Source organism: Saprolegnia diclina (assembly GCF_000281045.1).
Source record: "Saprolegnia diclina VS20 unplaced genomic scaffold supercont1.30, whole genome shotgun sequence".
In the NCBI taxonomy this organism is placed as follows: domain Eukaryota; phylum Oomycota; class Saprolegniomycetes; order Saprolegniales; family Saprolegniaceae; genus Saprolegnia; species Saprolegnia diclina.
The window spans coordinates 287,440-298,955 of NW_008246097.1; the positions used below are offsets into that span (position 1 = coordinate 287,440).

At 61.5% G+C, this 11,516-nt stretch overlaps 2 protein-coding genes across 2 annotated transcripts; one reads left to right on the forward strand and one right to left on the reverse strand.

Annotated features, from left to right (window-relative positions):
• Positions 1-100: 100 nt before the first annotated feature.
• Positions 101-6,340, reverse strand: SDRG_09454 (DNA-directed RNA polymerase II subunit RPB1). The gene is made up of 3 exons (XM_008615388.1): positions 4,223-6,340; positions 3,212-4,173; positions 101-3,168 (listed from the first exon to the last, which is right to left on the reverse strand). The coding sequence occupies exons 1-3, from the start codon at positions 5,810-5,812 to the stop codon at positions 126-128; spliced, it is 5,595 nt and encodes a 1,864-aa protein (XP_008613610.1). The 5' UTR covers positions 5,813-6,340; the 3' UTR covers positions 101-125.
• Positions 6,341-7,639: 1,299 nt separating this feature from the next.
• SDRG_09455 (hypothetical protein) lies at positions 7,640-11,446 on the forward strand. The gene is made up of 4 exons (XM_008615389.1): positions 7,640-8,106; positions 8,159-10,402; positions 10,444-10,782; positions 10,825-11,446. Exons 1-4 carry the CDS (start codon positions 7,705-7,707, stop codon positions 11,311-11,313), a joined length of 3,474 nt encoding a protein of 1,157 aa, XP_008613611.1. The 5' UTR covers positions 7,640-7,704; the 3' UTR covers positions 11,314-11,446.
• The last annotated feature ends 70 nt before the right edge of the window (positions 11,447-11,516 follow it).

An 11,516-nucleotide genomic window follows, 5' to 3' on the forward strand; every position in this document is an offset into this window, starting at 1 on the left:
ACGTCAGTGGAAAATAGACTTCGTGACCATCGTTTGAGACGAGGATTCTCGAGTTTGTTGACGCACCACGTGCATATCATCCAGTATTACACACTTATTCATCGCTACGCTTCGGGCCTCTACGTTCAATCCTCGGTCGGACTGTACTTGGGGTCCGTCGGGTTGTAGCCTTCCGTCGGGTTGTACTCGGGCGACGCCGGCGAATACGCAGGCGACGTGGGCGAATAGGCCGGGGACGTCGGGCTGTACGCTGGCGACGTCGGGCTGTAGGCAGGCGACGTGGGCGAGTACGCCGGGGACGTCGGCGAATAGGCCGGGGACGTCGGCGAGTAAGCAGGCGACGTGGGCGAGTACGCAGGCGACGTAGGCGAATAGGCCGGCGACGTCGGGCTGTACGCTGGCGAGGTCGGCGAGTATGCAGGCGACGTGGGCGAGTAAGCAGGCGACGTCGGGCTGTAGGCAGGCGACGTAGGCGAATAGGCTGGCGAGGTCGGCGAGTAAGCAGGCGACGTAGGCGAGTAAGCAGGCGAGGTCGGCGAGTACGCAGGCGAGGTTGGCGAGTACGCCGGCGAGGTCGGGCTGTAGGCAGGCGACGTGGGCGAGTACGCTGGGGACGTCGGACTGTACGCTGGCGACGTGGGCGAATATGCCGGCGACGTAGGCGAGTAAGCAGGCGAGGTCGGCGAATAAGCAGGCGACGTGGGCGAGTACGCAGGCGACGTGGGCGAGTAGGCTGGCGACGTGGGCGAGTAGGCTGGCGACGTGGGCGAGTAGGCTGGCGACGTGGGCGAGTATGCCGGCGAGGTCGGCGAGTACGCCGGCGACGTCGGACTGTAGTTGGGTGACGTCGGGTTGAGGCCGGGGCTGTTGGGCACGTACGCAGGGCTGGCCATGTAGCCCGGCGAGCTCGGGTTGGACGGCGAGAAGGGCGCAAACGGCGAGAACGCACCCATGGGGCTGGCCGACGGCGACCCCGCCACGCTGCCGGGCGTCTGGAAGCCGGGCGTGTTGTAGCCGGGCGTGCCATACATGGGCGTCTGCCCCCACGGCGTCATCATGGGCGTGTTGACGTCCGGCGTCGTCCACTCCTTCGCAAAGCCGTGCATGACCTGCTGCATCTCCGAGGCGTCGTACTCGATCGCGTCCGCGAGCTTCTTGGCGTCCAAGATGAGGTCCATGACGCCCGTGCCGAGGTGCGCGAGCTGGCCGAGCATAATGTTCTCCGTCACGCCCGCCAGCTCGTCGCCTTGGCTGAACATGGCTGCGTCCATGAGAATCTCGACCGTCTCCTCAAAGGAGCAGCGCACGAGCGGGCCCGAGTCGACGCGGTTGATACCGTGGCGCGTCACGGCCATGAGGTGGCCGCGGAACGTCATGACGTCAGCAAGGCAGGCCAAATGACGGTAATTGACGTACGCGCCATCGAACGAAATGACGGCGCGGATTTCGTTGAGCAGCGCGCGGCGCACGGCCTCGATACCGAGCACCTCGATGATCTCGACAATGTCGTTCGAGATGGTGCGCGTCGCGTCAATGTTCTCAAAGCAGATCACATCGAGGAGGTTCGTGCCGTCCGTATCCAGGATCCACTCCTTCTTCATGACAAAGCCCTTCTCCTCGTCCCACTTGGTCATTTGGTTCTCGCGCATGAAGACCTTCTTGATCTTGGGCACACCGCGCAGCTTCATCTGCGTCAGCATGTTGTGCTCGACGCGCTTGAGGAACGTGTCGTCTTCCTGGCCGACGCTCGAGTCGCCCGACCGCTGCAGCTTGTCTTCTTCGTCGCTCATGATGCGGATGCGCAGCACGAGCTTGTCGGCGTTATCATCCGTGTAGATGCAGCTCAGATCCTGGCCGTACTCGGACTCGATCTGCGCCGCAATCTCCTTCATCTCGAGGTTCTTGTCGGCCATCATCTTGCGGTTGAGCTCGATACGCAGAAGCCACGGCGAGCGCGCGATCGGCGTGTCCTCGTCAATCACGTCGTAGTAGCTTGCGACAAACTCCTGGTCCTCTTCGACGACCGTCGACGTCGGGTCCGGGTCATAGTAGATGGCCGTGTTGGCCGTCACGTCCATGAGCGTCGTGTACTCGAGCAGCGCCTGGAGCGACTTGGCCTTCTCCGCGTCCTCCTGGTAGTCGCCGCTGAGGTAGATCTGGATCGACGGCGTCTTGACGTCCTTGGCAATGTTGATAATTTCCTTGAGGCGCGGCACACCGAGCGTCACGTTCTTCGCCGACACACCGGCGTAGTGGAACGTGTTGAGCGTCATCTGCGTCGCGGGCTCGCCGATCGACTGCGCGGCGACGACGCCCGCCATCTCGCCGGCCGCGACAAGCGACGCGAGGAACTTGCTCTTGATCTCGCCCATGAGCCACTCGAACGCCGAGTCGTTGAGACGGAACTCGAGGAGCACGCGCTTGACTGCGAGCGTCGAGCGCACGAGGATCTGGAACAGCAGCGTCGCGTTCTCCTGCGCTTCCATGCTCAGCGGGTCGTCGCCCTTGACGACCACGATCGACGAGCAGAGCTCGCGGACGCCCTCAATGATGTGGCGTGGGTGCAGCGTGCTCGGCTGCAACGTCGAAATGCTAAAGAGCTGCTGCGCGTTCTGCACGAGGCGCTTGATGTTGACCGGCACTTGCACCACGTTGTCCGACTCTTGGCCCGGCCCGCGCGACGCCAGAATGAGCCGGAGCTTGGCCCGGTCCACGCCGAGCTGCGCGTACTCTTCGCGCAGCAGCTGCTGCGTGTGCGGGTTGGTCTGGATGTCGGAAATGATGAGCGGGTCCATGTAGAGCTCTTCCGGGCAGTGCGGCACGCAGCCCAAGAGCGGGTCCTCCGGCTTGAGCTGGTACTTGGCATTGAACTGCGCCGGCGGCAGCTTGTGCGCGTCAAACGACTGCTTCTCGACCCAGACCGCGTCCATGCCGTCCTCGCCGTACAAAAACTGGATGATCTCGCCCTGCGAGTTGCGCACCGTGCCGTCGTAGCGCGACATGACGCTCTCCATGGCCTTGACGAGACGACGTTGGATGTACCCCGTCTCGGCCGTCTTGACGGCCGTATCAATGAGACCTTCACGACCACCCATCGCGTGGAAGAAGAATTCTTGCGGCGTGAGGCCCTTGAGGTACGAGTTTTCGACAAAGCCTCGCGACTCGGGCCTAATTTGTCCCATGAGATCCTCAAGAGAGGACAATGACCTACCCGAGATCGTCCTTGCCGTAGTGCGGCAGCGTGCGGTGGTTGAAGCCGTACGGAATGCGCTTGCCTTCGACGTTTTGCTGCCCGACGCACGCAATAATCTGCGAAATGTTGAGGTACGAGCCCTTGGAGCCCGACGTGACAGTCGCCTTGATGTTGTTGGTCTCGTCGAGCGAGTCCTGGGCCTCGCGACCCGACTGATCACGCGCCGAGTTGAGCACCTTGTTGACAAACTGCTCAAACGTCTCGATCATCGTCCGACCGGGCTGGAGCTCGAGGTTGCCCTTCTGCCCCGAGAGCACGAGGTCCGACACTTGGATCTTGGCGTTCGTGATGATGTCGACAATCTGCTTGAGCGTCTTGACGTCGGCGATCGTGTCGCAAATGCCGACCGTGAACGAGTGTGCGACGAGCCAGCAGTTGACGAGACGCTGGGTCGCACCAAGGAACCGCTTGGCCTCGTCGTGGCCGAGCTCGAGCACCGTGTTGTGGATGAGGCCGCCGGCGCCCGTACCAATGTTCTTCTTGTCAATGATACCGGCGAGGAGCTCGCCGTTCTGGACGATCACGTGCGTGTCGCGCGGACTCACCTTGCGGTGGAACGGCAGGTCGTAGTCGCGCTTGTTCGAGTCCGACTGGTGCGTTGAGCAGACCGCGATAAAGTTGATGTTGGGGCAGATCGTCGAAAACATCTGCTTGCCCGTCCAGAGCGGGCGGTACTGGCCCACGTGCTTCTTGTTCGGGATGAGAATCGCCGGCGTCGGGACGCGGCCATCCCACGTGCCCACCCACATGAGGAGGTTCATGACGAGGTCCTTCTCGATAAAGATGTTGCGCTTTGTAAACTTCTGAACGCCGAGCAGCGAGTCTTGCACGATACCCATGACCGGCGAGTTGCGCTGCGGCGTAATGATGTTCTTGTGTACGATCATGAGCTCCTGCGCCTCAGCGCGGGCCGTCATGCTCTGTGCATGCATGAGCCCATCGACATTGCAGAGGAGGAGAGAGACGCACCTGGGGCACGTGCAAGTTCATCTCATCGCCGTCAAAGTCGGCGTTGTACGGCGTCGTGACCGAGATATTGAGCCGGAACGTCGACCAGTCGAGCACCTTGACGCGATGCGCCATGATACTCATCTTGTGCAAACTCGGCTGCCGGTTGAAGAGCACGTAGTCGTCGTCGCGCAGATGCCGCTCGACGATCCAGCCGCACTTGAGCGCGAGGTCGCTCTTACTCTTGATGTAGCGCAGATCGATGCGGTTGCCGTCCTCGCGGATAATGTACTTGGCACCCGGGTGCTCGAGCGGGCCCTTGGCGATGAGCTCGTGCATGAGCTTCATGTTGAACGGCGTCACGCGCTCCGGCACCGTCAAGTTCATTGCGATCGAGCGCGGCACGCCGACTTGGTCGATTGCCAAGTTGGGGTCGGCCGTGATGACCGTACGCGCGGAAAAGTCGACGCGCTTCCCCATGAGGTTGCCGCGAATGCGCCCTTCCTTGCCGCGGAGGCGCTGGCGCATCGTCTTGAGCGGCTTCCCGCTCTTCTGCTGCGCTTGCGGCAGCCCCGGCTGCTCGTTGTTGACAAATGTCGAGAGGTTGAACTGCAGGAGCTGCTCAAACTGCGAGATGATGTGCGACGGCTCGCCCTTCTTGACGCAGTTGAGCAGCGCGAGGTTCGCCTTGACGATCGACGCCAAGTTGTGCGTCAGATCGTCTTCGCCACGCGCTTGGCCGTCAATCGCGACGGACGGGCGCACATGCGGCGGCGGCACGGGGATGACCGTGAGGACGAGCCAGTCGGGGCGGGCCCACTTCGGGTCAAAGCCGAGCGCGATGCAGCCTTCGTCCGTGATGTTCTTGAAGATCGAGAGCACCTTGGCAGCGGGGAGGTTCTGCTTGCGGTCGCCCGACCCCGGCACGTCTTCCATCTGCTCGGGAAATTCGACTTGGAGGTTGATGCCGACCTGGCGGTACTTGGGCTGGAGACCGCCGCAGCCGCCGTGGCCGCCTTCCTTGGGCGCGTGCTCGTTCTGGAGACCGCCCTGGAGACCAATGTTGAGGTCGTCGCGCATCTTCTTCATGTCCTCTTCCTCGCCGTACTCGCACATCGACTTGTTTTTGCAAATCTCGTAGACGGCCTTGAGGCGGCGCTGGCCGTTCTTGATGCGCATGGCCGCGCGGAATCGGTGGTCGCGCTCGTCGCTGAGCACTTTGGAGCAGTGGAAACAGATGCAGCTCAGAATCTGCTTGCAGACCTTGATAAAGCCCACGTGGAACATGGGCCGCGCGAGCTCAATGTGGCCAAAGTGGCCCGGGCAGTCGTTGACCTTGGCGCCGCTGCCGCTGTACGTGCAGTCGCACGTCTTGCAGCGCGCGCGGAAGTCGCACGTGCCCATGCGCGGGTCGCCAATCCCGCCGATGACCGGCTGGCCATTGATGAAGGTCTCGGGCCGCGTGATGCCATCGGGGATGATGCGCTCGTTGACCTTGATCTGCTTGGTCACGCTCATGGCGCGGACCTCCTCGGGCGAGAAGACCCCGAACTGGAGGTACTCGACCCGGCGCAGGCGCGCGGACGAGTACGAGAACTGCGTCGTGCTCATCCTTCCGATGCCAATTCCGGAATGAGCTCGCACCACACAAACGGCCGGTTAACCTCTCAGAGTTGATATCCCACGCATTTCCAGAGGTTTTGCCACTTGCCGCCATTTGCGTTTTGCTCCACCCAGCACTGGCGACGCGAGAAGGCCCTGCGAGGAGGGCCGGCGAGGAGCCGATGGAAGGAGGGCATGGGATGAGCCCATGTACGGAGGCCATGCGAAGAGGCCATGCCTGGCGAGGCCTTGCGAGGAAGCCATGCCTGGCGAGGCCCTGTGCGGAGGCTATGCGAGGAAGCGCCCGAGGAGGCGACCTCGAGAGTCCGGCGTGGGAAGAAGGGTTCGTCCGCTAGTGGTTCGTAGAGCACGCATATACATCCATGCACGCCAGCCTTGGCCATGGTCGCGACGCCGGAGCGAAGCGTTAGCTCTCGGTGCTGCACGAATTGTGCCGGTTGGTCGAGGCCAAGGGAAGGCGAGGACGGCGGCCCCTCTATATACGAAAGTACGCTCGGGGCATCGAGCGCAATACAGCAGTAAAGTCGCCTACATGTGTACTGTCAGCCTCTGGGCAATGGTGTGAGAATCACCTGCCGCTGCGGGGTCATGTAAACGCTGTGAGCTTACATGGATCACGGATGTGGGCAGCTACGGTAATCGCAAGCACGCAGCGGGCTCGAGGTGCGAACCTAGTAGCAGGGCTTCCGAATTCCAGGCCAAAACGTCGATCATTGTCCACGACACCAGACTACTTTGGCGATCGACATGCACCGAGCTAGCGCACTTGCGTCAGCGACGGCGATGGCGAGCTAGATCGTCGAGCTCGAGGCTCTCAAACCACTTTTTGCGCAGCGTTTAAGCCAGCAGCGAACTCGGCATCGGCTTCGAGTCGGCCGCAACGAGGGCGGGTTGCCACTCGACAAGTGGGCCCAAGCACCCAAGAGGCGCGGTGGCACTGCTGTGTGGCCGGTGCGTGGGTGGTCAATTTTGTCGGCCACTACCGGTACACCCTGGCAAGGCGCAACTGATAGTTGTAGCGACCGTCGACATCGTGTGTACGGAGCCTGACGATGCGACCCGCGCTATCACGCCCCTGACTCGCTGCACCCCGCAGCAAAGGCAAGCGCGGGAAGTGTGACCAACGCAACCTCGTCATCGTCCGAGAAGGTCCAAGCCCTCGACCATGTTGAGCACATGGGCCAAAGACAGCGCAGTGTACGACGAGCTTCCTGGTCAGCGGACGCACGAGTGGAAGCGACGCGTCGACGGCCTCGGCGTCTTTCCCGAGTACCTGGTACCGCGTTGTGACAGGCACGCATGCCACTCTCGCGTCGCCATTACATGATTCGAATGGAAGCCAGCACATGCAGCATCGTCCGAGCCATGTACCCTGCGCCATCCATCGAGCGCAGGCGCCAAGCGACCTCCATGGTGCTCGCGTCGTCCGCGTGCAGCTGCGGCCGCGCGACATGCGCCATCTCCCGCTGCAAATTTCGTTCCCGAGACGTATCCGCCAATGAATAATTAATATCTTTCGCGCGTTGCGGCGCACGTGTTTTTTATAAAAAGATATTGTCCTGTGGCATTAAATTGCATGAAGAGGACTGCACTTTTATTCTTTTGACAACAAATATTGTTTTAAATATCGTCAACATCCCGGCTCGGAAAAGGAAGCTTGGATCGTAATTCGCAGAAACAAGTGCATTACGCACGGTGTTACCCACGATACAGCTGGAGCGCCCGGGTACGATGCACTTTTCTAAGATAATTGGGAAAGACGCGAGCCAATCAGACGCCGCTGTTACTGACTGCAGCCGTGCCCGGCTGATCTGCTTCTCGGCATTCGTCTCATTCTTGCATATTGCAGCTTGGGATCAAGCCAGTCGACGCCAGCATCGATGTCGACCTTCGGTGAGCAGTCCATGGGCGCGCTCGTCTGGGTGCCCCATGACAACGAGGTCTGGAAGAAGGCCCAGGTCGTCGAGAAGCCGACCGAGACGACGGTCACCGTCCGCCTCATCGCCGACAGCGACGACTACGACCCGGAAGACGGCGTCGTCAAGACCTTTGACGTGCGCGAGATCGCCAAGCTCGCGGGCGAGGTCTCGGCCACCGCGATGCCTATCTGCAACACCTTTGAGAAGCTCGGCGTCGAGGACATGTGCACGCTCAACCACCTGCACGAGCCGGCGGTCCTGAAGAACCTGCAATTGCGCCACGCGCAGAGCATCCCGTACACATACACGGGCCAGATCTGCATTGCTGTCAACCCGTACAAGTGGCTAGACCTCTACGGCGAGGTACGCAGCATGCGAAGAGTGGCACTAGACCAGACTCATCCCCGTACTGTAGGACCTCTACCAAAAGTACTTGAACCAGCCGCGGGCCGAGCTTGCGCCGCACCCGTTTGCGCTCTCCGCCACCTCGTACCTCGACATGCGCAAGCACCGCATCGAGCAGAGCATCCTCGTGAGCGGTGAGTCGGGTGCTGGCAAGACCGAGACGGTCAAGATCATGATGCACCACTTGGCGTCCGTCTCTGGCGGCGGCGAGAAGGGCTCGACCGTCATCGACCAAGTGCTCAAGTCCAACCCGCTCCTCGAAGCCTTTGGTAACGCCAAGACGAAGCGCAACGACAACAGTTCGCGCTTTGGCAAGTTTGCGCAGCTGCAGTTTGATACGAGCGGGTACCTCATTGGCGCGCGCTGCGAGACGTACTTGCTCGAGAAGAGCCGCGTCGTGGGCCAGACCGAGGGCGAGCGCAACTACCACATCTTCTACCAAGTGTTTTCGCTGGCCTCGGAGCTCAAGAAGACGCTCTTCCTCGAGGGCAACGTCGCCGACTACAAATTTGTCAAGGTCGGTGCGGGCTCGCGCGTCGACAACACGGACGACTCGGTGTTTCTCCAAGAGACGAAGGATGCCATGGACACGATCGGGATCGACGACCGCGAGCAGCACGGTATCTTTGAGATCGTCTCGGCCATCTTGAACCTCGGCGAGGTCGCGTTCACGGCGGTCAACGCCGAGAGCAGCCAAGTCTCAACGTCCGAGAACCTCGCCGCCGTCGCGGCGCTTCTCAAGACGGCGCCGGAAGCGCTCACCAAGACGCTCTGCCAGCGCACCATGACGACGCGTGGCGAGACGTTCACGATCCCGCTCAAGGTCGACCAGGCCTTTGACCTCCGCGACGCGTTCGCCAAGGGTATTTATTCGCGCCTCTTCGACTGGCTCGTCGGGCGCATCAACCGGGCCATTTGCTCGACCAAGAACGTCTCGTCGCACATTGGTCTCCTCGACATCTTTGGCTTCGAGTCGTTTGACCACAACGGCTTTGAGCAGCTCTGCATCAACTACGCCAACGAGAAGCTCCAGCAAAAGTTCAACAGCGACATCTTCAAGACCGTCCAGGCCGAGTACATTGAAGAGGGCATCCCGTTGGACTTGGTGACCTTCGAGGACAACCAGCCGATCCTCGACCTCATCGAAGGCAAGCTCGGCATCGTCGACATGCTCAACGAGACGGGTCTCCAGCCCAAGGGCGACGACCGCATGTTTGTCAACAAGGTCAACGAGTCGTTCGCGGACCACAAGAACTATGAGAAGATCCGCACCAACCCGATGCAGTTCAAAATCCTCCACTACGCCGGCGACGTGACGTACGACGGCACCAAGTTCCTCGACAAGAACAAGGACACGCTGCCCGCGGACCTCATGGAGCTCCTCGCGTCGAGCCAGTCGTCGTTCATCCGCGACGTCTTCCCTGAGCTCGCCAAGGGCGGCGTCTCCAAGGACAAGAATGCCAAGCCGCCGTCGCGCCGCCAGGGCTTCCTCGTCGGCAACACGATCGCGGGCTCGTTCCGCAAGCAGCTCGGCGAGCTCATGGACCAGATCGCCAAGACGTCGACGCAGTACGTCCGCTGCATCAAGCCCAACGCCAACAAGAGCGCGACCAAGTTTGACCGGCACATGGTCGTCGATCAGCTCCGGTGCGCCGGCGTCATTGCCGCGATTCGCATCAGTCGCGCGGCGTTCCCGAACCGCCTCTCGCTCAAGGAGTTTACGTCTCGCTTTGCCATCATTTGCCCGTCCAAGCTCCGGTCGGCGCCGCCCGAGGCCATGGTCCACGGCCTCCTCGAGATCCTCGGCATCTCCGAGTCCTCGTCTCGCAACGCGCGCTTTGCGATCGGCCGCACCAAGGTCTACTTCTCGTCCGGTCTCTTGCAACAGCTCGAGGACCGGCGGAACGAGCTTCTTCGCAGCTTTGCACTCTGCCTCCAGCGCAACCTGCGCATGTACGCAGCCCGCGCCCGCTACCGCCGAGTCCGCGCCGCCGTCATCGTGCTCCAAGCCCACCTCACGGCGTATGTCGCTGGCGTGCGCGCGCGGCGTGAATTCCTCGCGCTTCGCACTGGGGTTTTGGGTGCACAAGCGCGGTGGCGCGGGCTCGTCCAGCGTCGCGCATTCCGCGTCCTTCTCGTTGCTGAGCGCCAGCGCAAGGAGGCCGAGCGACTTCGGATCTTGGCTGAGGCCGAGGCGCAGGCGCAACTCGAGCGCGCCGCCAAGCTCCAAGCCGCATCGGCCTCGCCGGCCAAGGTACTACGAGCACGCTCCAGTAGAGACTATGTCGTATGTAGACGATGGCGTGGGAAGACGACGAAGACGAAGTACCAGCGTCTCCGCGACCGACTTACCACGAGTCGCTTATCGAGAAGAGCTCGCATGCTGAGCTACTGGCGCGTGTGGGCCAAGCAGAGGCGCTTGCACTGGAAGCGCGCGAGGCTGCGGAGGGCGCGATGGCGCTCAACGAGTTCCTTCAGAAGGAGAACCAGGAGCTCAAGGCCAAACTCGCTCAAAACGTGCACGAGTACGCCGACGCAGAGCTCAAGGACGACAACGACCGGCTCAAGCGCGAGCTCATGCAACTGCAGAGCAAGGTCGCGCGCAGCGAAGAAGTGTCGTTGATGTCGGCCAGGGTACTGCTATCGCATTGAGCTACCAAGCGTCACAATGCGTAGGTGGTTGACAGCCGCATTACCTTTCGCGAAGGCCGGCAGTTTGTCGAGTACAAGCTCCAGATCGAGACCAACAACCGAGGCACGCTGTACGTGTGGCACCGCTACTCGACGTTCCGAAACCTCGCGACGACGCTCCAGACCAAGAACGGGTACCGCCGCAAGGACATTCCGGACCTCCCGAACAAGCAGCTCTTTGCGTCGCTCTCGGAGAAGATCGTCCAGGAGCGCATCCAAAAGCTCAACGAGTTCCTCGAAGCCGCGACCAACACCGACTACCTCCAGTGGGGCATTCGCGTCGACCAAGACACGTGCGTCTACAAGCGCCGGACGCGGTCGTCGTCGGGCTCGACCGACTCGATGCGGGCCGACATGCGCGAGTCGATGGTGTCGACGATTGCGTCGTCGGACGCCAGCCACTCGCCGCGCAGCTCGAGCCGCGAATCCTTCTCGATCCGCGAGTCCTTCTTCGGTCGCCGGAAGCACTCGTAAGCAGCTCCTTCAGTCGTTGTCGTCCTGTCGTAGCTACCGTCCTAATATATAATCTCATTCTCCTGCGCCCCACACTCCGAGAATGAGCTCTGTGCATGATCGGTGGTCAAAGCGCCCAAATCTGGAGGGACGCATAAGTTCTTGTTGCTCAACTAGCTTCGAGCGGCTCGACGCTGCATGCGCTGCAGCTTGCCTGAGACGAG

Bases quoted from the DNA above. Each gene is read 5' to 3' on its own strand.
- SDRG_09454 (XM_008615388.1), bottom strand. From the start codon at position 5,812: ATGAGCACGACGCAGTTCTCGTACTCGTCCGCGCGCCTGCGCCGGGTC. The intron at 4,174-4,222 runs GTGCGTCTCTCT...ATGCATGCACAG, and splicing joins TGAACTTGCACGTGCCCCAG to AGCATGACGGCCCGCGCTGA. The intron at 3,169-3,211 runs GTAGGTCATTGT...GGGACAAATTAG, and splicing joins TACGGCAAGGACGATCTCGG to GCCCGAGTCGCGAGGCTTTG.
- SDRG_09455 (XM_008615389.1), top strand. From the start codon at position 7,705: ATGTCGACCTTCGGTGAGCAGTCCATGGGCGCGCTCGTCTGGGTGCCC. The intron at 8,107-8,158 runs GTACGCAGCATG...CCCGTACTGTAG, and splicing joins GGCTAGACCTCTACGGCGAG to GACCTCTACCAAAAGTACTT. The intron at 10,783-10,824 runs GTACTGCTATCG...CACAATGCGTAG, and splicing joins TGTCGTTGATGTCGGCCAGG to GTGGTTGACAGCCGCATTAC.